The 26,950-nt window shown below is 45.9% G+C and overlaps 1 protein-coding gene across 1 annotated transcript in view; it reads left to right on the forward strand.

The window, feature by feature from the left end:
- Nucleotides 1–26,950, forward strand: part of LOC115123956 (neurexin-3b-like) — a 474,303-nt gene that overhangs the window by 398,672 nt on the left and 48,681 nt on the right. Inside the window, exons 16-18 of the mRNA XM_065026202.1 lie at nucleotides 17,130–17,219; nucleotides 19,106–19,215; nucleotides 19,369–19,569. Coding sequence (XP_064882274.1) covers nucleotides 17,130–17,219; nucleotides 19,106–19,215; nucleotides 19,369–19,569 — 401 coding nt within the window. The remainder of the gene's footprint in view (nucleotides 1–17,129; nucleotides 17,220–19,105; nucleotides 19,216–19,368; nucleotides 19,570–26,950) is intronic.

Genomic DNA, 26,950 nt, shown 5'->3' on the forward strand with positions numbered 1-26,950 from the left:
CGTTCAAGCGCATGTGCCAGCACCGTGTAGTGCCAGCACCGTGTAGTGCCAGCACCGGGTAGTGCCAGCACCGTGTAGTGCCAGCACCGGGTAGTGCCAGCACCGTGTAGTGCCAGCACCGGGTAGTGCCAGCACTGGGTAGTGCCAGCACCGGGTAGTGTAGTGCCAGCACCGGGTAGTGCCAGCACCGGGTAGTGTAGTGCCAGCACCGGGTAGTGCCAGCACCGGGTAGTGTAGTGCCAGCACTGGGTAGTGCCAGCACTGGGTAGTGTAGTGCCAGCACTGGGTAGTGCCAGCACTGGGTAGTGCCAGCACCGGGTAGTGTAGTGCCAGCACCGGGTAGTGTAGTGCCAGCACCGGGTAGTGCCAGCACCGGGTAGTGTAGTGCTAGAACCGGGTAGTGCCAGCACCAGGTAGGGTAGTGCTAGCACCGGGCAGTGCCAGCACCGGGTAGTGTAGTGCTAGCACCGGGTAGTAGAGTGCCAGCACTGGGTAGTGCCAGCACTGGGTAGTGCCAGCACCGGGTAGTGTAGTGCCAGCACCGGGTAGTGCCAGCACCGGGTAGTGCCAGCACCGGGTAGTGTCGTGCCAGCACCGGGTAGTGTCGTGCCAGCACCGGGTAGTGCCAGCACCGGGTAGTGTCGTGCCAGCACCGGGTAGTGTCGTGCCAGCACCTGGTAGTGTCGTGCTAGCACCGGGTAGTGTAGTGCCAGCACCGGGTAGTGCCAACACCGGGTAGTGCCAGCACCGGGTAGTGTAGTGCCAGCACCGGGTAGTGCCAGCACCGGGTAGTGTCAGCACCGGGTAGTGCCAGCACCGGGTAGTGCCAGCACCGGGTAGTGTCGTGCCAGCACCGGGTAGTGCCAGCACCGGGTAGTGTAGTGCCAGCACTGGGTAGTGCCAGCACCGGGTAGTGTAGTGCCAGCACCGGGTAGTGCCAGCACCGGGTAGTGTAGTGCCAGCACCGGGTAGTGTCAGCACCGGGTAGTGTAGTGCCAGCACTGGGTAGTGTAGTGCCAGCACTGGGTAGTGCCAGCACTGGGTAGTAACAGCACCGGGTAGTGTAGTGCCAGCACCGGGTAGTGTAGTGCCAGCACCGGGTAGTGCCAGCACCGGGTAGTGTAGTGCTAGAACCGGGTAGTAGAGTGCCAGCACTGGGTAGTGCCAGCACTGGGTAGTGCCAGCACCGGGTAGTGTAGTGCCAGCACCGGGTAGTGCCAGCACCGGGTAGTGCCAGCACCGGGTAGTGTAGTTCTAGAACCGGGTAGTGCCAGCACCGGGTAGTGTAGTGCTAGCACCGGGTAGTGCTAGCACCGGGTAGTGCAGTGCTAGCACCGGGTAGTGATAGCACCGGGTAGTGTAGTGCCAGCACCGGGTAGTGTAGTGCCAGCACCGGGTAGTGCCAGCACCGGGTAGTGTAGTGCCAGCACCGGGTAGTGCCAGCACCGGGTAGTGCCAGCACCGGGTAGTGCCAGCACCGGGTAGTGTAGTGCCAGCACCGGGTAGTGCCAGCACCGGGTAGTGCCAGCACCGGGTATCCCAAACCTCCCTCTTATGCGTGAGTGAAGTGCAAAGCATGTAAACGTTTTTAAATTAACTACATTATTGTGTGTATTTCACTGTGGTCATTGACTCTGATCAACTCTAACCAGAAAAGTTGCTAAATGCTTGATGAATTCCTTTTCCTGTTTGAACACTGAAAAAGTTAGAAAACAGAGATTTGTCATTTTATCCAAGTGATCAAGTTTCTTTCTATTCAGTCTGCATACTTGAAAGAGAGATCGAATATGTGATAATGAATTTTTCTTCTCCCTCTTGTAATTTGCATTCAGTGATTAGTAATTCAACAATGATAGATTTTTTTGCCCCCTCACTTGTAAAAGCATTGTCATTTCTTGAGTAATTACGGGTTAGGCTGCACCCTCATCGACTATCTCCCTCGCACTCCACGAATGCTTAACCGGGAAAGCCTGTGTGTGTGCTCGTGCATGCGTGTCTGCCTGCCTGTGTGCACACAGGTGTGTGTGCGTGTGTGTGTGTGTGTGTGTGTGTGTGTGTGTGTGTGTGTGTGTGTGTGTGTGTGTGTGTGTGTGTGTGTGTGTGTGTGTGTGTGCCTGTGTGTGTGTTGAAAGCCCCTAGTAAGCTCCTCGCCCTAGCTCCCCGTTCAATAAACAGTTACCTGATATGGCTTGCTATGTCTCATTGGCTGGTGAACAGACAGGCTCGAGGACTGTTCATTGGCTGGTGAATAGGGATCAGGAGAGGTGTCTGTTGGTCTCTTAATGGGCTAGTTCTTACAGAACAGGCTCGGGGACTGTTCATTGGCTGATGAATAGGGAATAGGGATCAGAAGAGGTGTCTGTTGGTCTCTTAATGGGCTAGTTCTTACAGAACAGGCTCGGGGACTGTTCATTGGCTGGTGAATAGGGATGTCTGTTGGTCTCTTAATGGGCTAGTTCTTACAGAACAGGCTCGGGGACTGTTCATTGGCTGGTGAATAGGGATGTCTGTTGGTCTCTTAATGGGCTAGTTCTTACAGAACAGGCTCGGGGACTGTTCATTGGCTGGTGAATAGGGATGTCTGTTGGTCTCTTAATGGGCTAGTTCTTACAGAACAGGCTCGGGGACTGTTCATTGGCTGGTGAATAGGGATGTCTGTTGGTCTCTTAATGGGCTAGTTCTTACAGAACAGACAGGCTCGGGGACTGTTCATTGGCTGGTGAATAGGGATGTCTGTTGGTCTCTTAATGGGCTAGTTCTTACAGAACAGACAGGCTCGGGGACTGTTCATTGGCTGGTGAATAGGGATGTCTGTTGGTCTCTTATTGGGGTAGTTCTTACAGAACAGACAGGCTCGGGGACTGTTCATTGAACATCTTACCACCTTTTAGCGGTGAACGGCCAAAAGGCAGATGGAAGTTTGAGGTTTTCTCATTTGTTTTTACATGTTGTCCAGATGTCTGTGATCTCAGAGCCGTTGTCGATACAATAATCTCTGTGGTGTGTTTTTCTACCACAACTACTTCATCGGTTTGCACACCTATATGATGTTGCCATTCCAGCAAGAAAATACAAAATAAACTAGACATCATCCCCGTTATTTTGCTTTGAGATCGTCAAACGTCCTTATATATTTTCTGGGAGGTTAGACACACTTTTAAAAACCGATCAAGGTAAATATTTTCAGCTAAGAGACGGACTAAACCTCTCAGACCCTTGTCCATGCCGTCAGGGCTACTGCTATCAAACAGAGCGAGAGTTTTTGATCCGATGATCCAATTTGAAATCGCATGATCCTTCAGTGTGCTGCTGTCTAGCTGTCGGCTGTTTCAGGGTGACATCCAGCCAGGCATGATGGGAGATGGAGCTGGGCCAAGCTCTGTGGGAGCGAGAGAGAGAGAGGAACATCCCATCAAAAGGAACAAAACATTTGACATGCATAGATACAGTATAACTGCGTGTTACGTTCCCTCTAGACCCAGTCATCCATTCTGCAACGTGCCCCGCTCAGCTAAACATCTGTTTCTCTCTCTTTCTGTATTTCTCTCTTTCTATTTGTCTCTCTCTCTCTCTTTCAGTGTCTCTCTCGCTCTCTTTCTGTGTCTCTCTCTCTCTCTGTGTCTCTCTGTCTCTCTCTCTTTCTGTCTCTCTTTCTGTCTCTCTCTCTCTGTGTGTCTCTCTGTCTCTCTCTTTCTGTCTCTCTCTCTTTCTGTGTCTCTTTCTGTGCCTCTCTCTCTGTCTCCCGCTCTGTCTCTCTTTCTGTGTATCTTTCTGTCTCTGTCTCTGTCTCTCTCTTTGTGTGTCTCTCCCTCTGTGTCTCTCTCTCTCTGTCTCTCTCTCATTCATAATCTCTCACTCTCTCCCTTTCTCTGTGCCCTTCTCTCGCTCTCTTGTTTCTCTGTTTGTGTGCAGCTCCTCTTGCTCTGAGAACACGTTCTCATTTTCAGCAACGACTTGGGGAATAGTTACAGGGGAGAGGAGGGGGATGCATGAGCCAATTGTAAACTGGAGATTATTAGGTGACCGTGATGGTTTGAGGGCCAGATTGGGAATTTAGCCAGGACACCGGGGTTAACACCCCTACTCTTACGATAAGTTTCATGGGATCTTTAATGACCTCAGAGAGTCAGGACACCCGTTTAACATCCCATCTGAAAGATGGCACCCTACACAGGGCAGTGTCCCCAGTCACTGCCCTGGGGAATTGGGGTATTTTTTTTGACCAAAGGAAAGAGTGCCTCCTGCTGGCCCTCCAACACCACTTCCAGCAGCATCTGGTCTCCCATCCAGGAACTGACCAGGACCAACCCTGCTTAGCTTCAGAAGCAAGCCAGCAGTGGTATGCAGGGTGGTATGCTGCTGATAAATACTCATGTACCCTACTGGCCAAACATGATTACCTCTCTATCTCCAAAACAATCTCTCTCTTTATCTCTATGTCTCTCTCTCTCACACTCTCTTTCCTACAGGCCTACAATCCTATTTTCTCCACATGCACAGAGACACAGAGAGAGAGATAAGCAGCTCTTTTCTCTGCAGCAGCCGCCCCTTAGCCTCTGGTCTAACTCATCCTTTGAACGCCTTCGACAGCTCAGGGCAACATGATAAATGATGATTGCTCTGTCTCTTTATCTGTCTGAGAGGAGAGAAGATACTGAGGAAATAGAAGCTCAGTCTGAAATAAAGGGATGGAGTGAGAGAGTGGAAGAGCGAGCAAGAGAGAGAGAGAGATTGAAAGAGAGAGAGAGAGATTGGGAGAGGTTGTGAAGGGAGAAGGAACAGCAGAAAGAAGGAGAGGAGAGAGAAAGAGAGAGGGAGGAGAGAGGAGAGAGAAAGAGAGAGGGAGGAGAGAGGCAGGCAGAGATAGGGAGAGGGAGAAATAGTGATGCAGGCAGAGATAGAGACAGGGAGAGGGAGAATTACCAATGCAGGCAAGAGATAGAGACAGGGAGAAGGAGCGTTGCAGGCAGAGATAGAGACAGGGAGAGGGAGAAGGAGCGATGCAGGCAGAGATAGAGACAGGGAGAGGGAGAAGGAGAAGGAGCAATGCAGGCAGAGATAGAGACAGGGAGAGGGAGAAGGAGCGATGCAGGCAGAGATAGAGACAGGGAGAGGGAGAAATGCAGAGATAGAGACAGGGAGAGGGAGAAGGAGCGTTGCAGGCAGAGATGGAGAGGGAGAAGGAGAAGGAGCGATACAGGCAGAGATAAAGACAGGGAGAGGGAGAAGGAGCGATACAGGCAGAGATAAAGACAGGGAGAGGGAGAAGGAGCGATACAGGCAGAGATAAAGACAGGGAGAGGGAGAAGGAGCAATACAGGCAGAGATAAAGACAGGGAGAGGGAGAAGGAGCGATACAGGCAGAGATAAAGACAGGGAGAGGGAGAAGGAGCGTTGCAGGCAGAGATGGAGACAGGGAGAGGGAGAAGGAGCGATGCAGGCAGAGATAGAGACAGGGAGAGGGAGAAATGCAGGCAGAGATGGAGACAGGGAGAGGGAGAAGGAGCGATGCAGGCAGAGATAGAGACAGGGAGAGGGAGAAGGAGCGTTGCAGGCAGAGATGGAGACAGGGAGAGGGAGAAGGAGCGATGCAGGCAGAGATAGAGACAGGGAGAGGGAGAAATGCAGGCAGAGATGGAGACAGGGAGAGGGAGAAGGAGCGATGCAGGCAGAGATAGAGACAGGGAGAGGGAGAAATGCAGGCAGAGATGGAGACAGGGAGAGGGAGAAGGAGCGATACAGGCAGAGATAAAGACAGGGAGAGGGAGAAGGAGCGATACAGGCAGAGATAGAGAGAGTGAGAGATCTGGTAATGGATGAAGAATGATACAGTGGAAGCCAGTGAGGGTGAGCTGGACAGACAGACAAGAGAGGACAGTGAGGATGAAGTTGACAGACAGACAGGAGAGAGCAGTGAGGGTGATGTTGACAGACAGACAGAAGAAGACTGTGAGGATAAAGTTGACAGACAGGAGAGGACAGTGAGGGTGAAGTTGACAGACAGGAGAGGACAATGAGGGTGAGGTTCACAGACAGGAGAGGACAATGAGGGTGAGGTTCACAGACAGAAGAGGACAATGAGGGTGAGGTTCACAGACAGAAGAGGACAATGAGGGTGAGGTTCACAGACAGGAGAGGACAATGAGGGTGAGGTTCACAGACAGAAGAGGACAATGAGGGTGAGGTTCACAGACAGAAGAGGACAATGAGGGTGAGGTTCACAGACAGAAGAGGCCAATGAGGGTGAGGTTCACAGACAGAAGAGGACAATGAGGGTGAGGTTGACAGACAGAAGAGGACAGTGAGGGTGAGGTTGACAGACAGAAGAGGACAGTGAGGGTGAGGTTGACAGACAGAAGAGGACAGTGAGGGTGAGGTTCACAGACAGAAGAGGACAGTGAGGGTGAGGTTGAAAGACAGGAGAGAGCAGTGGTGGTGATGTTGACAGACAGACAGAAGAAGACTGTGAAGGTGAGGTTGACAGACAGAAGAGGACAGTGAGGGTGAGGTTCACAGACAGAAGAGGACAATGAGGGTGAGGTTCACAGACAGAATAGGGCAATGAGGGTGAGGTTCACAGACAGAAGAGGACAATGAGGGTGAGGTTCACAGACAGAAGAGGACAATGAGGGTTAACAGACAGACAGACAGACAGACAGACAGACAGACAGACAGACAGACAGACAGACAGACAGACAGACAGACAGGAGAGGACAATGAGGGTAAGGTTCACAGACAGAAGAGGACAATGAGGGTGAGGTTAACAGACAGAAGAGGACAATGAGGGTGATGTTCACAGACAGAAGAGGACAATGAGGGTGAGGTTGACAGACAGAAGAGGACAGTGAGGGTGAGGTTGACAGACAGGAGAGAGCAGTGGTGGTGATGTTGACAGACAGACAGAAGAAGACTGTGAAGGTGAGGTTGACAGACAGTAGAGGACAGTGAGGTTCACAGACAGACAGAAGAGGACAATGAGGGTTAACAGACAGACAGACAGACAGACAGACAGACAGACAGACAGACAGACAGACAGACAGACAGACAGACAGACAGACAGACAGACAGACAGACAGACAGACAGACAGACAGACAGACAGACAGACAGACAGACAGGAGAGGACAATGAGGGTGAGGTTGACAGACAGGAGAGAGCAGTGGTGGTGATGTTGACAGACAGACAGAAGAAGACTGTGAAGGTGAGGTTGACAGACAGAAGAGGACAGTGAGGGTGAGGTTCACAGACAGAAGAGGACAGTGAGGGTGAGGTTGACAGACAGGAGAGAGCAGTGGTGGTGATGTTGACAGACAGACAGAAGAGGACAGTGAGGGTAAGGTTGACAGACAGAAGAGGACAGTGAGGGTGAGGTTCACAGACAGAAGAGGACAGTGAGGGTGAGGTTGACAGACAGGAGAGGGTAATGGTGGTGATGTTGACAGACAGACAGAAGAAGACTGTGAAGGTGAGGTTGACAGACAGAAGAGGACATTGAGGGTGAGGTTCACAGACAGGAGAGGACAGTGAGGGTGAGGTTCACAGACAGAAGAGGACAATGAGGGTGAGGTTCACAGACAGAAGAGGACAATGAGGGTGAGGTTCACAGACAGACAGGAGAGGACAGTGGGGGTGAGGTTCACAGACAGAAGAGGACAATGAGGGTGAGGTTCACAAACAAGAGGACAGTGAGAGTGAGTTTAACAGACAGAAGTGGACAGTGAGGGTGAGGTTGACAGACAGGAGAGAACAGTGAGGGTGAGGTTGACAGACAGCAGAGGACAGTGGGGTGAGGTTCACAGACAGACAGGAGAGGACAGTGGGGGTGAGGTTGACAGACAGAAGAGGACAGTGAGAGTGAGGTTCACAGACAAGAGGACAGTGAGAGTGAGTTTAACAGACAGAAGTGGACAGTGAGGGTGAGGTTGACAGACAGGAGAGAACAGTAAGGGTGAGGTTCACAGACAGAAGAGGACAGTGAGAGTGAGGTTCACAGACAAGAGGACAGTGAGGGTGAGGTTCACAGACAGAAGAGGACAGTGAAGGTGAGGTTGACAGACAGGAGAGAACAGTGAGGGTGAGGTTGACAGACAGGAGAGAACAGTGAGGGTGAGGTTCACAGACAGAAGAGGACAGTGAGAGTGAGTTTAACAGACAGGAGAGAGCAGTGAGGGTGAGGTTCACAGACAGAAGAGGACAGTGAAGGTGAGGTTGACAGACAGGACAACAGAGTGTAGATTAGAAGTAAGGTCAGGTTATAACCTGAAGTTTTAAAGAGCTGCTAAAAGCAGAGGTTTTAGACAGGATGGATGGAGAGGGTATCAAATATTCTTCCGTTTTCACGGAGTTGATACGCCCTCGGCATCGAGTGATGGCCTCCTGACTGTCACCGTGACCATGTGTGTTCTCACTGAAACACTTCCTACAGAAGGGGAGAAATTCATATATTGTTTTTGCTGCTGTGAAGAATTGGAATCACACATATACACACACACAGACACACACTAAGAACCACTACCATAGTAATACAAGTTGTTTCTGCTTTCATCTTAATTCCAGACATGTTGTCAACACATACCTAGAGAAATCAATTTGAGGGCCTCTCAACAGACACCATGGAGAAGACATAGACAACAAATAAAACATGGAAAAGGAGGGAAGAACTGAGAGGGAAAAATAGAGGTATAGTCAGTATTGTGGGTACTGTCTGTTTACACCTGGGGGAGGGAGGGAGGGAGGGAGGGAGAGAGAGAGAGAGAGAGAGAGAGAGAGAGAGGGAGGGAGGGAGGGAGGGAGGGAGGGGGAGGGAGGGAGAGGGAGAGGGGGAGAGAGAGAGGAGAGAGGGAGAGAGAGAGGAGAGAGAGAGAGAGAGAGAGAGAGAGAGAGAGAGAGAGAGAGAGAGAGAGAGAGAGAGAGAAGAAGAAGACATTGAGAGAGAGAGAGAGAGAGAGAGAGAAGAAGAAGACTGAGGGAGAGAGAGAGAAGAAGAAGTCGGAGGGAGAGAGAGAGAGAAGTGGCATAGTCAGTGTTGTAGGTGCGTGCTTCTGTTTGCACCTGGGGGCACTCCCTTGCTCTTCAAACAGTCGACCAGGGTCTCCATCTATCTGTCCAGGGAGGCTGCTGCCTCTCAGTCTCCACACCGCGTCTGGATCAAAGGCACTGAGAACCCTGCACTTCGGCTGTCCCTATAGGAGAGCTGTTTTTTACTCCCGATAGAACCCTGCTCTTCGGCTGTCCCTATAGGAGAGCTGCTTTTTACTCCAGATAGAACCCTGCTCTTCGGCTGTCCCTATAGGAGAGCTGTTTTTTACTCCAGATAGAACCCTTTTGGATACAATGTAGAACCCTCTGTGAAAAGACTTCTACCTAGAACCTAAAAGGGTTCTTCAAAGGGTTATCTTATGGAGACAGCTGATGAACCCTTTTAGGTTCTAAATATAAGCTTTTTTTCAAAGAGTTGTAGTGCTTGTCAGAGAGCAGCCCTTCCATCTTAATTTACATTCCCCTCCTTCCTCCTCCTCTCGTCCCCTCCTCTTCTCCTCCCCCTACCAACACCCACGCTCCCTCTCAGCCCTTTTTAATCTGAACACTTCAAATCAAATCAAATCAAATGTTATTTGTCACATACACATGGTTAGCAGATGTTAATGTGAGGGTAGCGAAATGCTTGTGCTTCTAGTTCCGACAATGCAGTAATAACCAACGAGTAATCTAACTAACGATTCCACAACTACTACCTTATACAGACAAGTGTAAAGGGATAAAGAATATGTACATAAAGATATATGAATGAGTGATGGTACAGAACGGCATAGGCAAGATACAGTAGATGGTATCGAGTACAGTATATACATATGAGATGACTAATGTAGGGTATGTAAACAAAGTGACATAGTTTAAAGTGGCTTGTGATACATGTATTACACAAAGATGCAGTAGATGGTATCGAGTACAGTATATACATATGAGATGAGTAATGTAGGGTATGTAAACAAAGTGACATAGTGGCTAGTGATACATGTATTACATCGAGATGCAGTAGATGGTATAGAGTACAGTATATACATATACATATGAGATTAGTAATGTAGGGTATGTAAACATTATAGCATGATTTAAAGTGGCTAGTGATACATTTTTTACATCAATTCCCATCAATTTCCATGATTAAAGTGGCTGGAGTTGAGTCAGTGTGTTGGCAGCAGTGATGGCTGTTTAACAGTCTGATGGCCTTGAGATAGAAGCTGTTTTTCAGTCTCTCAGTCCCTGCTTTGATGTACCTGTACTGACCTTGCCTTCTGGATGATAGCGGGGTGAACAGGCAGTGGCTCGGGTGGTTGTTGTCCTTGATGATCTTTATGGCCTTCCTGTGACATCGGGTGGTGTAGGTGTCCTGGAGGGCAGGTAGTTTGCCCCCGGTGATGCGTTGTGCAGACCTCACTACCCTCTGGAGAGCCTTACGGTTGTGGGCGGAGCAGTTGCCGTACCTGGCGGTGATAGAGCCAGACAGTATGCTCTCGATTGTGCATCTGTAGAAGTCTTTGAGTGCTTTTGGTGACAAGCCAAATTTCTTCAGCCTCCTGAGGTTGAAGAGGCGCTACTACGCCTTCTTCACGACGCTGTCTGTGTGGGTGGACCAATTCAGTTTGTCCGTGAAGTGTACGCAGAGGAACTTAAAACTTACTACCTTCTCCACTGCGGTCCTGTCGATGTGGATAAGGGGGTGCTCCCTCTGCTGTTTCCTGAAGTCCACGATCATCTCCTTTGTTTTGTTGACGTTGATTGTGAGGTTATTTTCCTGACACCACACTCCGAGGGCCCTCACCTCCTCCCTGTAGGCCGTCTCGTCGTTGTTGGTAATCAAGCCTACCATTGTAGTGTCGTCCGCAAACTTGATGATTCAGTTGGAGGTGTGCATGACCACGCAGTCGTGGGTGAACAGGGAGTACAGGAGAGGGCTCAGAACGTACCCTTGTGGGGCCCCAGTGTTTAGGATCAGCGGGGTGGAGATTTTGTTTCCTACCCTCACCACCTGGGAGCGGCCCCGTCAGGAAGTCCAATACCCAGTTGCACAGGGCGGGGTCGAGACCCAGGGTCTCAAGCTTGATGACGAGTTTGGAGGGTACTATGGTGTTAAATTCTGAGCTGTAGTCGATGAACAGCATTCTCACATAGGTATTCCTCTTGTCCAGATGGGTTAGGGTAGTGTGCAGTGTGGTTGCGATTGCTTCGTCTGTGGACCTATTGGTAAGCAAATTGGAGTGGGTCTAGGGTGTCAGGTAGGGTGGAGTTGATATGGTCCTTGACTAGTCTCTCAAAGCACTTTATGATGATGGAAGTGAGTGCTACGGGGCGGTAGTCGTTTAGCTCAGTTACCTTAGCTTTCTTGGGAACAATGGTGGCCCTCTTGAAGCATGTGGGAACAGCAGACTGGGATAGGGAATGATTGAATCTTTGAAGCCACACAGTTTTTTCTCTCTTAAGAAATGAGAAAAGAAAAGCAGAAAGAGAGGAGGAGAGGAGGAGAGGAGGAGAGAAGGAGAGGAGGAGAGAAGGAGAGGAGGAGAGAAGGAGAGGAGAGGAGGAGAGAAGGAGAGGAGGAGAGAAGGAAAGGCTGAGAGAGACTCCCAAACAGCCATTAGTTAATGTGTGTTCTCCTCTAACCATAGTTTGGGGGGGGTATATGATTGAGCTGAGTTGATAGGGGGTCTCCCCGCGTAACTGAAACATGTTGTGACGTGAGAACATTTGACTCAGCGAGTGTGCTGCGATGTATTATTAAAAGAGTGTGTTAAAGGCCCAGTGATGTGATTTTCATGTGTTTCATATATATTTCCACGCTATGAGGTTGGAGTAATATTGTGAAATTGTAAAAATAATGTTAATGCCCTTTAAGTGTAAGAGCTGTTTGAAAACACTGCCTGAAATTTCAGCCTGTTTTGGAGGGATGGCGTTTTGGCCTGCCTGGTGACATCACCAGGCGGTAAATTAGTTGATAAGAAGATAGTTCAAAACCTCTCTGCCAATAACAGCTAGTTTTCAGGCCTAGCAAAATTATTGCTTGAGAAATTTCTCTTTGCTAAGAAGCTATTTTGTTTTCTTTTTTTTAACCATTTTAATCGATAACAATCACAGTAAGGTACTTAATTGTTACCCAGAAATGATTTGATGTTGAGATAAAAATGGCTGCATTGGGCCTTTAAGTATATTCACTATATTCACGCTTTTGAAGTCTCGCACTTCCTATTATCAACTCCAAAAAGCTGCAGTCAATGTATTATGTATTCCTTCCGTACCTTGAAACAGTGTCAAAGTGTCTTTGTTTCTCCAAAACATCCTCATCGAGGGAAGTAGTGACATCATTTCACTTCCTACATTATTCAGTACAAACTTCACAGACGGTAGTATCTCTGTCTGTTTGAAAATACAAAGCCATATTTGATCTCCCGAAATTGATAGTCGAAGTGTATCACTGAATGCATGGATAAAGCCTCAGCATGTCATCCACATGCACAAGTAGGATGGGAATTGGCCATTGCATATATTCTACATGTTTAGCATGTTATACAATCACAGAATCATACATTAGAGATATAGCTTAGCCTATAGATATTTATCTTGAAAATAGTACAGAGAGAGCGATGAGTAAGCAGCAAGATTTGTGACCTGTTGCCACAAGAAAAGGGCAACCAGTGAAGAACAAACACCATTGTAAATACAACCCATATTTATGCTTATTTATTTTCCCTTTTGTACATTCACCATTTGCACATCGTTACAACACTGTATATAGACACAACATGGAACTTCTGTATTGTTTATTTGACTTTCTTTAAATTATCTACTTCACTTGCTTTGGCAATGTTAACAATGTTTCCCATGCCAATAAAGCACTTGAATTGCATTGAGAGAGAAAGAGGGAGACAGGGGGAGAGTGAGGGAGTGAGGGAGAGGGCGGAGAGAGAGAGAGAGAGAGAGAGAGAGAGAGAGAGAGAGAGAGAGAGAGAGAGAGAGAGAGAGAGAGAGAGATTGTACCTGCTGGATATATGCATCAGATAAGAGTTATTCCTCCTGCCAGAACACGTTCTCTTCAGTCTTATAGTTATTCCTCCTACCAGAACATGTTCTCTTCAGTCTTATAGTTATTCCTCCTGACAGAACATGCTCTCTTCAGTCTTATAGTTATTCCTCCTGACAGAACATGTTCTCTTCAGTCTTACAGTTATTCCTCCTGCAGCAGAACATGTTCTCTTCAGTCTTATAGTTATTCCTCCTGACAGAACATGTTCTCTTCAGTCTCAGAGTTATTCCTCCTGCAGAACATGTTCTCTTCAGTCTTATAGTTATTCCTCCTGACAGAACATGTTCTCTTCAGTCTTATAGTTATTCCTCCTGCTGACAGAACATGTTCTCTTCAGTCTTACAGTTATTCCTCCTGCAGCAGAACATGTTCTCTTCAGTCTTATAGTTATTCCTCCTGACAGAACATGTTCTCTTCAGTCTCAGAGTTATTCCTCCTGCAGAACATGTTCTCTTCGGTCTTATAGTTATTCCTCCTGCCAAAACATGTTCTCTTCAGTCTCAGAGTTATTCCTCCTGCAAGAACATGTTCTCTTCAGTCTTATAGTTATTCCTCCTGCCAGAACATGTTCTCTTCAGTCTTATAGTTATTCCTCCTGCAGAACATGTTCTCTTCAGTCTTATAGTTATTCCTCCTGACAGAACATGTTCTCTTCAGTCTTATAGTTATTCCTCCTGCCAGAACATGTTCTCTTCAGTCTTATAGTTATTCCTCCTGCCAGAACATGTTCTCTTCAGTCTTATAGTTATTCCTCCTGCCAGAACATGTTCTCTTCAGTCTCAGAGTTATTTCTCCTGCCAGAACATGTTCTATTCAGTCTTATAGTTATTCCTCCTGACAGAACATGTTCTCTTCAGTCTTATAGTTAATCCTCCTGCCAGAACATGTTCTCTTCAGTCTCAGTTATTCCTCCTGCCAGAACATGTTCTCTTCAGTCTTTTAGTTATTCCTCCTGCAGAACATGTTCTCTTCAGTCTCAGAGTTATTCCTCCTGACAGAACATGTTCTCTTCAGTCTTATAGTTATTCCTCCTGCCAGAACATGTTCTCTTCAGTCTTTTAGTTATTCCTCCTGCAGAACATGTTCTCTTCAGTCTTATAGTTATTCCTCCTGCAGAACATGTTCTCTTCAGTCTTATAGTTAATTCCTCCTGACAGAACATGTTCTCTTCAGTCTTATAGTTATTCCTCCTGCAGAACATGTTCTCTTCAGTCTTATAGTTATTCCTCCTGACAGAACATGTTCTCTTCAGTCTTATAGTTATTCCTCCTGCCAGAACATGTTCTCTTCAGTCTTATAGTTATTCCTCCTGCAGAACATGTTCTCTTCAGTCTTATAGTTATTCCTCCTGCAGAACATGTTCTCTTCAGTCTTATAGTTATTCCTCCTGACAGAACATGTTCTCTTCAGTCTTATAGTTATTCCTCCTGCCAGAACATGTTCTCTTCAGTCTTATAGTTATTCCTCCTGACAGAACATGTTCTCTTCAGTCTCAGTTATTCCTCCTGCAGAACATGTTCTCTTCAGTCTTATAGTTATTCCTCCTGCCAGAACATGTTCTCTTCAGTCTTTTAGTTATTCCTCCTGCAGAACATGTTCTCTTCAGTCTCAGAGTTATTCCTCCTGACAGAACATGTTCTCTTCAGTCTTATAGTTATTCCTCCTGACAGAACATGTTTACATTTACATTTAAGTCATTTAGCAGACGCTCTTATCCAGAGCGACTCTTCAGTCTTTTAGTTATTCCTCCTGCAGAACATGTTCTCTTCAGTCTTATAGTTATTCCTCCTGCAGAACATGTTCTCTTCAGTCTCAGAGTTATTCCTCCTGCCAGAACATGTTCTCTTCAGTCTTATAGTTATTCCTCCTGCAGAACATGTTCTCTTCAGTCTTATAGTTATTCCTCCTGCAGAACATGTTCTCTTCAGTCTTATAGTTATTCCTCCTGACAGAACATGTTCTCTTCAGTCTTATAGTTATTCCTCCTGCCAGAACATGTTCTCTTCAGTCTTATAGTTATTCCTCCTGACAGACCATGTTCTCTTCAGTCTTATAGTTAATCCTCCTGCAGAACATGTTCTCTTCAGTCTTATAGTTATTCCTCCTGACAGAACATGTTTACATTTACATTTAAGTCATTTAGCAGACGCTCTTATCCAGAGCGACTCTTCAGTCTTTTAGTTATTCCTCCTGCAGAACATGTTCTCTTCAGTCTTATAGTTATTCCTCCTGCAGAACATGTTCTCTTCAGTCTTATAGTTATTCCTCCTGACAGAACATGTTCTCTTCAGTCTTATAGTTATTCCTCCTGCCAGAACATGTTCTCTTCAGTCTTATAGTTATTCCTCCTGCCAGAACATGTTCTCTTCAGTCTCAGAGTTATTTCTCCTGCCAGAACATGTTCTATTCAGTCTTATAGTTATTCCTCCTGACAGAACATGTTCTCTTCATTCTTATAGTTATTCCTCCTGCCAGAACATGTTCTCTTCAGTCTCAGAGTTATTCCTCCTGCCAGAACATGTTCTCTTCAGTCTTATAGTTAATCCTCCTGCAGAACATGTTCTCTTCAGTCTTATAGTTATTCCTCCTGCAGAACATGTTCTCTTCAGTCTTATAGTTATTCCTCCTGCCAGAACATGTTCTCTTCAGTCTTATAGTTATTCCTCCTGACAGACCATGTTCTCTTCAGTCTTATAGTTAATCCTCCTGCAGAACATGTTCTCTTCAGTCTTATAGTTATTCCTCCTGACAGAACATGTTCTCTTCAGTCTTACAGTTATTCCTCCTGCAGAACATGTTCTCTTCAGTCTCAGAGTTATTCCTCCTGCCAGAACATGTTCTCTTCAGTCTTATAGTTATTCCTCCTGCAGAACATGTTCTCTTCAGTCTTATAGTTATTCCTCCTGACAGAACATGTTCTCTTCAGTCTTACAGTTATTCCTCCTGCCAGAACATGTTCTCTTCAGTCTCAGAGCAGCAACCAGGGTATCACTCTAACAGAGACCTCACACTATGCCCGTAATCACACACACACACACACACACACACACACCGACACACTCCTACTCCACCTGGTAATAATGTCATCTGTATCCTGTGTCCTCCTCCAATCCCTGTCGTCAGGGGACTTTTCTCCCAACAGGTTTGCAGCTCTGTAAATGACCTGTTTAATTTCACTCCTTTGCAACCTATTTCCCCTCCTTCTCTACCTATTTCCCCTCCTTCTCTCCCTATTTCCCCTCCTTCGCTACCTATTTCCCCTCCTTCTCTACCTATTTCCCCTCCTTCTCTCCCTATTTCCCCTCCTTCGCTACCTATTTCCCCTCCTTCGCTCCCTATTTTCCCCTCCTTCGCTACCTATTTCCCCTCCTTCTCTCCAAAATAGTTGTTGAACTGACTTGTTCCTTGGCCGCATGAAATGTAAGAGCAGGGTTATGTATCAAATGGAACACTATTCTCTACATAGTGCACTACTTTTGCACTTTTGTGTAAAAAAGTAGTGCGATATATAGGGAAAAGGGTGCCATTGGGGACACAGGACAAGTGTTCAGGTGTTGTCCAGTGGGAAAAGTGGTTCAAAATAGGATGTTCAGACATGCAAACCTATTTAACATACTGATCTTTTTCCCTTCACATCTGTTGAGGTTTAATGAATTCAGGTTTTTATGTAGATTGAAATGTGGAATGTATTGTTCAACACAAATGAATGCACAGACGATTGACTGACTTTTCCAGGTTCTTTGTGTGTTCTGTTCTCAAGGACGTGGGTTTACAGGATTGTTGTCTATGTTTATTTGTTTATTTATTTGAAACCAAGCGTTGCTCAAGTAGGCCATTGACTGTTCAATATTCTCAAAAATCCTATTTTACCAAGTTTTCTAAATTAAACAACTAAATATTTATGTAGAAATTCCGTATAACAATTTTTTACTTTTCATTATAAACAAGGCTAAACCATTTTTCTAAATCGGTGTCTAAATGTGAATGATGATTGTTTGACAGTTGCTTTTGCCGACTGTTTTAAGTTTTTCTCTAAACTTTCAAACTTTAAAGGACCAAGCGACGTTGAGCGCTATCAAATGGGTAATAAGAAAATCCCATTCAATTATAAGAGGCCGGTAGAAGATTGGCTGCAGGAGAAAGGTAAACCTTTTACCAGATCTTCTAGAATATTCTGGAATGTTTTTGTTTTCTTGTCATGTCATTGGCTTGTTTTCCCCTCAATCCTTCTAGAATGGATCCACAACAATTCCTTTTTAAACCCATTAAACCATAATTAAACTAAACTTACTGTCAATTGTATTTTGTTCGTTTTTCCTCTTTTTGTTGCCATTCCCTTCTTGTCATCATGTTTAAACTCAGTTAGAGTTTTGAATCATTGAAGCTGACCAGTTATTAAAGGGACTGGTGTAATCCACAAACAATACATGATCAAATCTGATGTCTCACAACCAATAGTTGAACTTTGCTAAAAAAAGAAACACAAAACTCCCTGCTGAAAGCTCCAGTAGTATTTGTGGACAAACTTAACAGAGAGTCTATATTTGTTTGAGTTGGAGCTCTAAACTGACTCCCAGGCTTTATTTTGTGGTGTTATTCCTACGACAGTGGTTTGACACACCCAACCGAAGCATTCCTCTTGTTTTGGCGACAGCAATAGTAACAGTAATTGGGACCTATTGTTCGAACTCTACTCAGCACTAACATAAGCCCATCACCATGTAGCCTGCCCTGAAATAGAATAGAACTAAATGGTCCACTTCCATTCCACACAGTCTTTTACTGTTCGGTGTCTCTACCTCACTGCTGTTTATTACAATGGAGAGGTGTAATGGAGAATTGTGCTCCCGATATATTCTGCTTCTTACTAATTTTCCTGCTTGACATAATATCATTATAAACTACATTTAAAGTGGATTGCCTAAACTTCCTAAGATGATTATAAAGTCCCTTTAACAACGTCTAAAAACACAAAGCAGTTTATGATCCTATTAGCATGTACTACATGCATGGATCAACATAATATTTATTTTTATGTTACAATGATATGAGATTTATTTCCCTTTTCATTTCATGCCCAATGTATTGTAATTGTGAATGTGACAAATGCAATGAGCCTGCAGTGCTGTGTGTGTGTGTGTGTGTTATGGAAATCTGATTTCCAATTAGGATTCTCCTGTATTCCGAGTGTTATTTGTATATTTCATTTCAGAACTAATGCATGAGCAGTGTGTTTTGACTACGATGGTTTAACTCCCGTTTAATGAAGTTTACTGTGGATTTCATGACATGTACGACAGTCTATTAGTTGCATTGTATCACATTATGTTGCAATACAAAGGTCTCACTTGTTTTCTTTTAAATAATTGAACTGCGTAATTATATTGCGTTGTTCAGGGGAATGCAGTCAATGTTTCTGTTTTCATGTGTCAAAGATCTTTTCCAAACACACTTAACTGACCTTACAGATCTGGGTTCAAATACATGTGTTATTGAGTATCTGGTATTTAATATACTTTTTATTTGTGTATTTTCAAATACACAGTCCAAAACAAGTAGCTGTATTTGAGTATTTTAATGGTTATTTGTAAAAAATAAGAAAGTATACCAAATTGTATTTGAGAGTATTTTCAAAAACCTATTTCAAATACTGTTTTCAAATACATGGGTTAAGCGCATGGGAGTTTATTAGAGTATTTTCCAATACTTTCCAAGTGTTTTTCCAAATACCTTCAAATATTCAAGTGATATATTTTAAATAGTATTTGAACCCAGGTCTGATACAGACACAATTAAAACATTGACACGTTAAATATGCATCAGTCGAGATGCATTGACACATCACACCTTAACGCACACGAACTCCCAGCGCTTGTCCCCAGAGGAGCATTAGAGGTAAAGATTTATAAATGCAGTAAAACCAACGTATGGACAATATGAGTGTAGACTACTTAAAGGAATCAAGTACAACCAATTTAAGTGCATTGTAATGGTGTTCTCCCTGCTGTCCCCCTCTCATCTCCTCTCAGGCCGGCAGCTCACCATCTTCAACACCCAGGCGGCCATCTCTATAGGTGGTAATGACCGTAAACGTCCCTACCAGGGCCAGCTGTCTGGCCTCTACTACAACGGACTAAAGGTACGATTCATTGACTGATTTGATAAATAAAAGTCTAAGGAAATCCACTCCAGCTGAAAAAGCGGTAATGGGTGGACTGGCAGCCATTTTGAGTGTACACATATAATTAAAGCAGGAAGTAAAATCTAATTATATAGTATATACTATTCTAAGGTCCTCAACATGGCCGCCGAAGGTCACGCCAACATCAAGGTGAACGGGAGCGTCCGATTGGTGGGTGACATGCCCACCAGTAGGGGCGCTGCCCGCACCACCACCTCTGTGCCACCTGAGATGTCCACCACCTTCATAGAGACCACTACGACTCTGTCAACGACCACCACGAGGAAACAGCGCTCCCCACCCACCATTCAGGTATGGGTTGGGGAAGATGGGGGGGTGGTCATTGATCAGGGAGGGAGGAAATGGACGTGTGAGAGATTAGTGGAGGGAAATGTGTGATGTGTTACCTGTTGGACACACAGTGCATTCGGAAAGTATTCCGGACCCTTGACTTTTTCCACATTTTGTTACATTTACACAATCTTATTCTAAAATGTATAGATTATTTTCCCTCAATCTACACACAATACCACATAATGACAAAGTGAAAACAGTTTTTTTAGAAATGTTTGGAAATGTATTAAAAATTAAAAAAATAAAAACCTTATTTTAATTTTATTGTTTTTTTATTTCACCTTTATTTAACCAGGTAGGCCAGTTGAGAACATGTTCTCATTTACAACTGCAACCTGGCCAAGATAAAGCAAAGCAGTGTGACACAAACAACAGAGTTACACATGGAATAAACAAAAATACAGTCAATAACACAATAGAAAAGTCTATATTCAGTGTGTGCAAATGAAGTAAAATTACAATTTCGCAAATAAACACTGGAGTGATAGATGTGCAGAAGATGAATGTGAGAGAGAGATACTGGGGTGCAAAGGAGAAATAATATATATATATATTAAATATAATAAATAACAATATGTGGATGAGGTAGTTGGATGGGTTATTTACAAATGGGCTATGTACAGGTGCAATGGTCTGTATGCTGCTCTGATAGCTGATGCTTAAAGTTAGTGAGGGAGATACGAGTGTCTAGCTTCAGTGATTTTTGCAATTCATTCCAGTCATTGTCAGCAGAGAACTGGAAGGAAAGGCGGTTTTGGGGGTGACCAGTGAAATATACCTGCTGGAGCGCATGATATGGGTGGGTGCTGCTATGGTGACACTGAGCTGGCCACCCGCCGAAACTGAGCAATCGGATGAGAAGGGGGGTCAGGGAGGTGACCAAGAGCCCGATGGTCACTCTGACAGAGCTCTACAGTTCCTCTGTGTAGATGGGAGAACCATCCAGAAGGACAAACATCTCTGCAGCACTCCACTAATCAGGCCTTTATGGTGGAGTGGCCAGAAGCCATTCCTCAGTAAAAGGCACGTGACAGCCCTCTTAGAGTTTCCCAAAAGGCACCTAAAGGACTCTCAGACCATGAGAAACAAGATTCTCTGGTCTGAGGAAACCAAGCTTGAACTATTTGGCCAAAATTCCAAGCGACACGTCTGGAGGAAACCTGGCACCATCCCTACGGTGAAGACTGGTGGTGGCAGAATCATGCTGTGGGGATGTTTTTCAGTGTCGGGGACTGGAAGACTAGTCAGGATCGAGGGAAAGATGAACAGAGAAAAGTACAGAGAGATCCTTGATGAAAACCTGCTCCAGAGTGCCCAGGACCTCAGAATGGGGCGATGGTTCGCTTTCTAACAGGACAACGACCATAAACACACAGCCAGGACAATGCAGGAGTTACTTCAGGGCAAGTCTCTGAATGTCCTTGAGTGGCCCAGCCAGATCACAGACTTGAACCTAATCGAACATCTCTGGAGAGACCTGAAAATAGCTGAGCAGCAACGCTCCCCATCCAACCTGACAGAGCTTGAGAGGATCTTCAGAGAAAAATGGGAGAAACTCCCCAAATACAGGTGTGCCAAGCTTGTAGCATCAAACCCCAAAAGACGCAAGGAAGGCTGTAATCACTGCTAAAGATGCTTCAACAAAGTACTAAGTAAAGGATCTGAAAAATAATTTAAATGTCATATTTCAGTTTCATATTTTAATAAAACGTGCACACAAAAAAACTGTTTTTGCTCTGTCATTATGGAGTATTGTTTGTAGATTGATGATGATTTTTGAATAAGGCTGTAATGTAACAAAATGTGGAAAACGCCAAGGAAGGGGTCTGAATACTTTCTGAATGTAATGTTCTAAGATTATTAATATAATTATAACAAGTAGACAGTCAAGTAAGTATTGGCCTCTTCAATAAGGGTTTTAGTTCTGTTTCAATTACCATTGTCCACATGACTACTACTGCTGCCAACCATGCGGCTCCTGGTTTAAGCGATTCCTTTATTTGCCAGGTTTGGGGATTTGAGCTCTTCTCCTTGCTTGGTTTATCATGGATTGGGTATATGTATCACTGTGGCAGAGGATTGGGTTTATGTATCACCATGGCAGAGGATTGGGTATATGTATCACTGTGGCAGAGGATTGGGTATATGTATCACCATGGCAGAGGATTGGGTATATGTATCACTGTGGCAGAGGATTGGGTATCATGTATCACCGTGGCAGAGGATTGGGTATATGTATCACTGTGGCAGAGGATTGGGTATACCATGGCAGAGGATTGGGTATATCACCGTGGCAGAGGATTGGGTATATGTATCACCATGGCAGAGGATTGGGTATATGTATCACCGTGGCAGAGGATTGGGTATATGTATCACCGTGGCAGAGGATTGGGTATATGTATCACCATGGCAGAGGATTGGGTATATGTATCACCGTGGCAGAGGATTGGGTATATGTATCACCGTGGCAGAGGATTGGGTATATGTATCACCGTGGCAGAGGATTGGGTATATGTATCACCGTGGCAGAGGATTGGGTATATGTATCACCGTGGCAGAGGGATTAGATATATGTATCACTGTGGCAGAGGGATTAGATATATGTTTCACATTGGCAGAGGGATTAGATATATGTATCACTGTGGCAGAGGGATTAGATATATGTTTCACATTGGCAGAGGATTGGGTATATGTTTCACTGTGGCAGAGGGATTAGATATATGTATCACTGTGGCAGAGGGATTAGATATATGTTTCACATTGGCAGAGGATTGGGTATATGTTTCACTGTGGCAGAGGGATTAGATATATGTATCACTGTGGCAGAGGGATTAGATATATGTTTCACATTGGCAGAGGGATTAGATATATGTTTCACATTGGCAGAGGGATTAGATATATGTTTCACATTGGCAGAGGGATTAGATATATGTTTCACATTGGCAGAGGGATTAGATATATGTTTCACATTGGCAGAGGGATTAGATATATGTTTCACATTGGCAGAGGGATTAGATATATGTTTCACATTGGCAGAGGATTAGATATATGTTTCACATTGGCAGAGGGATTAGATATATGTTTCACATTGGCAGAGGGATTAGATATATGTTTCACATTGGCAGAGGGATTAGATATATGTTTCACATTGGCAGAGGGATTAGATATATGTATCACTGTGGCAGAGGGATTAGATATATGTTTCACATTGGCAGAGGGATTAGATATATGTTTCACATTGGCAGAGGGATTAGATATATGTTTCACATTGGCAGAGGATTGAAACGATTCTCCTGAGTCAGTCCTATACAGACTTCCTCTTAGGGTTTCACTTCCTCTTAGCCTCATAAAAATGTAACCCATAGATTGGACTTTCCCTTCAATGTAATGTTCAGAGTGGCGTTCTAGGGATTCAATATATATGTCTAGTCTGTCCTGTCAGCTCTGGGGATGGGGCACCAGTCCCCCAAATTGCACGCTATTCCCTTTGAAGAGCACTACTTTTGACCAGGGCTCTGGACTCAAAAGTAGTATGTAGGGAATAGGGTGCCATCCGGGAAACAACCTGGGTGTCTCTTCCTGTCCTTTACTGACTCGCTGCCTCCTCTCGGCCCTGCCATGCCATGCAACCCTGTATAACAAAGGGTTTTGTGAAAATGCATCGTGAATGTAAGCTAATGAATGTCTCCGGCTTGCCAAGAAAGTAATCACGCCGAGCGTTGTTTTGATGCTTGGAGGACAGATTGAATTGGCAGTGTTCATACTAACCATAACTCTCCCAACAGCCCCGGAGCAACAGGGCCAACCAGCAGACAATCAATCAATCAAATGTATTAATAAAGCCCTTTTAACATCATTAGATGTCACAAAGTGCTGTACAGAAACCCAGCCTTAAACCCCAAACAGCAAGCAATGCTGATGTAGAAGCATGGTGGCTAGGAAAAACTCCCTAGAAAGGCCAGAACCTAGGAAGAAACCTAGAGAGGAACCAGGCTCTGAGGGGTGGCCAGTCCTCTTCTGGTTGTGCAGGGTGGAGATTATAAGATTACATGGCCATTAAGGCCAGAACCTAGGAAGAAACCTAGAGAGGAACCAGGCTCTGAGGGGTGGCCAGTCCTCTTCTGGTTGTGCAGGGTGGAGATTATAAGATTACATGGCCATTCAAGGCCAGATTGTTCTTCAAGATGTTCAAACGTTCACAGATGACCAGCAGGGTCAAATAATAATCACAGTGGTTGTAGAAGGTGCAACAGGTCAGTCCCTCAGGAGTAAAAGTCAGTTGGCTTTTCATAGCCGAGCTTTCAGTGTTCGAGACAGCAGGTGCGGTATAGAGAGAGAGACGAAAACAGCAGGTCCGGGACAAGGTAGAACGTAGGGTGAACAGGTCAGGGTTCCCTAGCCGCGGGCAGAACAGTTGAACCTGGAGCCGCAGCACGACCAGTTGGTCTTGGGACAGCCAGGAGTCATCAGGCCAGGTAATCCTGAGGCATGATCCTAGGGCTCAGGTCCTCTAAAACGGGAGGGAGAATTAGAGGGAGCATACTTAAATTCACACAAGACAGCAGATAAGACAGGAGATTTACACCTGATATAACAGACACCAGCACTGTTAAACAAATTATCCAGTGCCTTAATAATGATGACCTCTCATGTCATCACTGCCTGTTGCAGCGAGCGCCTGCATAGAGGTAATGAGAGGTAAAAAAGATCTGGGAATAGGGTGGTCTGGATGTAGGGAATGGGGTAGTCTGGATGTAGGGAATAGGGTAGTCTGGATGTAGGGAATAGGGTGGTCTGGATGTAGGGAATAGGGTGGTCTGGATGTAGGGAATAGGGTGGTCTGGATGTAGGGAATAGGGTGGTCTGGATGTAGGGAATAGGGTGGTCTGGATGTAGGGAATAGGGTGGTCTGGATGTAGGGAATAGGGTGGTCTGGATGTAGGGAATAGGGTGGTCTGGATGTAGGGAATAGGATGGTCTGGATGTCTGGTCTGATGTAGGGAATAGGATGGTCTGGATGTAGGGGTGGTCTGGATGTATATGGGATGGTCTGGATGTAGGGAATAGGGTGGTCTGGATGTAGGGAATAGGGTGGTCTGGATGTAGGGAATAGGATGGTCTGGATGTAGGGAATAGGATGGTCTGGATGTAGGGAATAGGATGGTCTGGGTGTAGGGAATATGATGGTCTGGATGTAGGGATTAGGATGGTCTGGTTGTAGGGAATAGGGTGGTCTGGATGTAGGGAATAGGGTGGTCTGGATGTAGGGAATAGGATGGTCTGGATGTAGGGAATAGGGTGGTCTGGATGTAGGGAATAGGGTGGTCTGGATGTAGGGAATAGGATGGTCTGGATGTAGGGAATAGGGTGGTCTGGATGTAGGGAATAGGGTGGTCTGGATGTAGGGAATAGGATGGTCTGGATGTAGGGAATAGGGTGGTCTGGATGTAGGGTGTCATAAGGTGAAAGCACCAATTTGTAAGTCGCTCTGGATAAGAGCGTCTGCTAAATGACTTAAATGTAAATGTAAATGTAGGGAATAGGATGGTCTGGATGTAGGGAATAGGATGGTCTGGATGTAGGGAATAGGGTGGTCTGGATGTAGGGAATAGGGTGGTCTGGATGTAGGGAATAGGATGGTCTGGATGTAGGGAATAGGATGGTCTGTATGTGGGGAATAGGGTGGTCTGGATGTAGGGAATAGGGTGGTCTGGATGTATGGAATAGGGTGGTCTGGATGTAGGGAATAGGGTGGTCTGGATGTAGGGAATAGGGTGGTCTGGTTGTAGGGAATAGGGTGGTCTGGATGTAGGGAATAGGGTGGTCTGGATGTAGGGAATAGGGTGGTCTGGCTGTAGGGAATAGGGTGGTCTGGCTGTAGGGAATAGGATGGTCTGGATGTAGGGAATAGGGTGGTCTGGATGTAGGGAATAGGGTGGTCTGGTTGTAGGGAATAGGATGGTCTGGTTGTAGGGAATAGGATGGTCTGGATGTAGGGAATAGGGATGGTATTTGTGTAGGGAATAGGGTGGTCTGGATGTAGGGAATATGGTGGTCTGGATGTAGGGAATAGGGTGGTCTGGATGTAGGGAATAGGGTGGTCTGGATGTAGGGAATAGGGTGGTCTGGATGTAGGGAATAGGGTGGTCTGGGTGTAGGGAATAGGGTGGTCTGGATGTAGGGAATAGGGTGGTCTGGGTGTAGGGAATAGGGTGGTCCGGATGTAGGGAACACACACACACACACACACACACACACACACACACACACACACACACACACACACACACACACACACACACATTATGGGCATCAATAGAGCATTATGCTGGTGCCATCCTGCTTCAGATCCATTTGTCTCCCCTGCCTGTCTCCCCTGCAAGTCTCTCCTGCCTGTCTCCCCTGCCTGTCTCTCCTGCCTGTCTCCCCTGCCTGTCTCTCCTGCCTGTCTCACCTGCCTGTCTCACCTGCCTGTATCCCCTGCCTGTCTCTCCTGCCTGTCACCCCTGCCTGTCTCTCCTGCCTGTCTACCCTGCCTGTCTCTCCTGCCTGTCTCTGCTGCCTGTCTCTCCTGCCTGTCTCCCCTGCCTGTCTCTCCTGCCTGTCTCCCCTGCCTGTCTCTCCTGCCTGTCTCACCTGCCTGTCTCACCTGCCTGTATCCCCTGCCTGTCTCTCCTGCCTGTCACCCCTGCCTGTCTCTCCTGTCTGTCTACCCTGCCTGTCTCACCTGCCTGTCTCTGCTGCCTGTCTCACCTGCCTGTATCCCCTGCCTGTCTCACCTGCCTGTATCCCCTGCCTGTCTCACCTGCCTGTATCCCCTGCCTGTCTCACCTGCCTGTCTCGTCTGCCTGTCTCACCTGCCTGTCTCTGCTGCCTGTCTCGTCTGCCTGTCTCTGCTGCCTGTCTCGTCTGCCTGCCTGCCTGCTGCATCAACAAGGTCACTCTGGAAGATAGGATACCCAGTATTATTATGGAGAAATATAGTGTCTTATATCACAGACTATCACAAGGCTATCCGTATCACAAAAACAGGTCATAAACGGCGTCTTTATGAGACCATATCTTCTCAAAGTCGAATACTGGTATATTTTGATGACTCTGATACCAAGCATACAAATGAACAAATATGCCTAGCATACCAGGTTGATTTGAATGCTTATTGGCCAGACTGATCTCCATAGGCATGGGGTATCTTACAGTAGTCTCTCTCTAACTATCTCTAACGTCTGGAGGAGCTCCCAATAAGTTGTTTTCTTGCTTTTCTCTTGACTATTTCAAGTAACTCTTCAATTCCAAGGGCTGTAGCCATTTTGATTCACACTGTTGAGTCACAGTGTTG

The sequence above is a fragment of the Oncorhynchus nerka genome, linkage group LG13 (genome assembly GCF_034236695.1).
Source record: "Oncorhynchus nerka isolate Pitt River linkage group LG13, Oner_Uvic_2.0, whole genome shotgun sequence".
In the NCBI taxonomy this organism is placed as follows: domain Eukaryota; kingdom Metazoa; phylum Chordata; class Actinopteri; order Salmoniformes; family Salmonidae; genus Oncorhynchus; species Oncorhynchus nerka.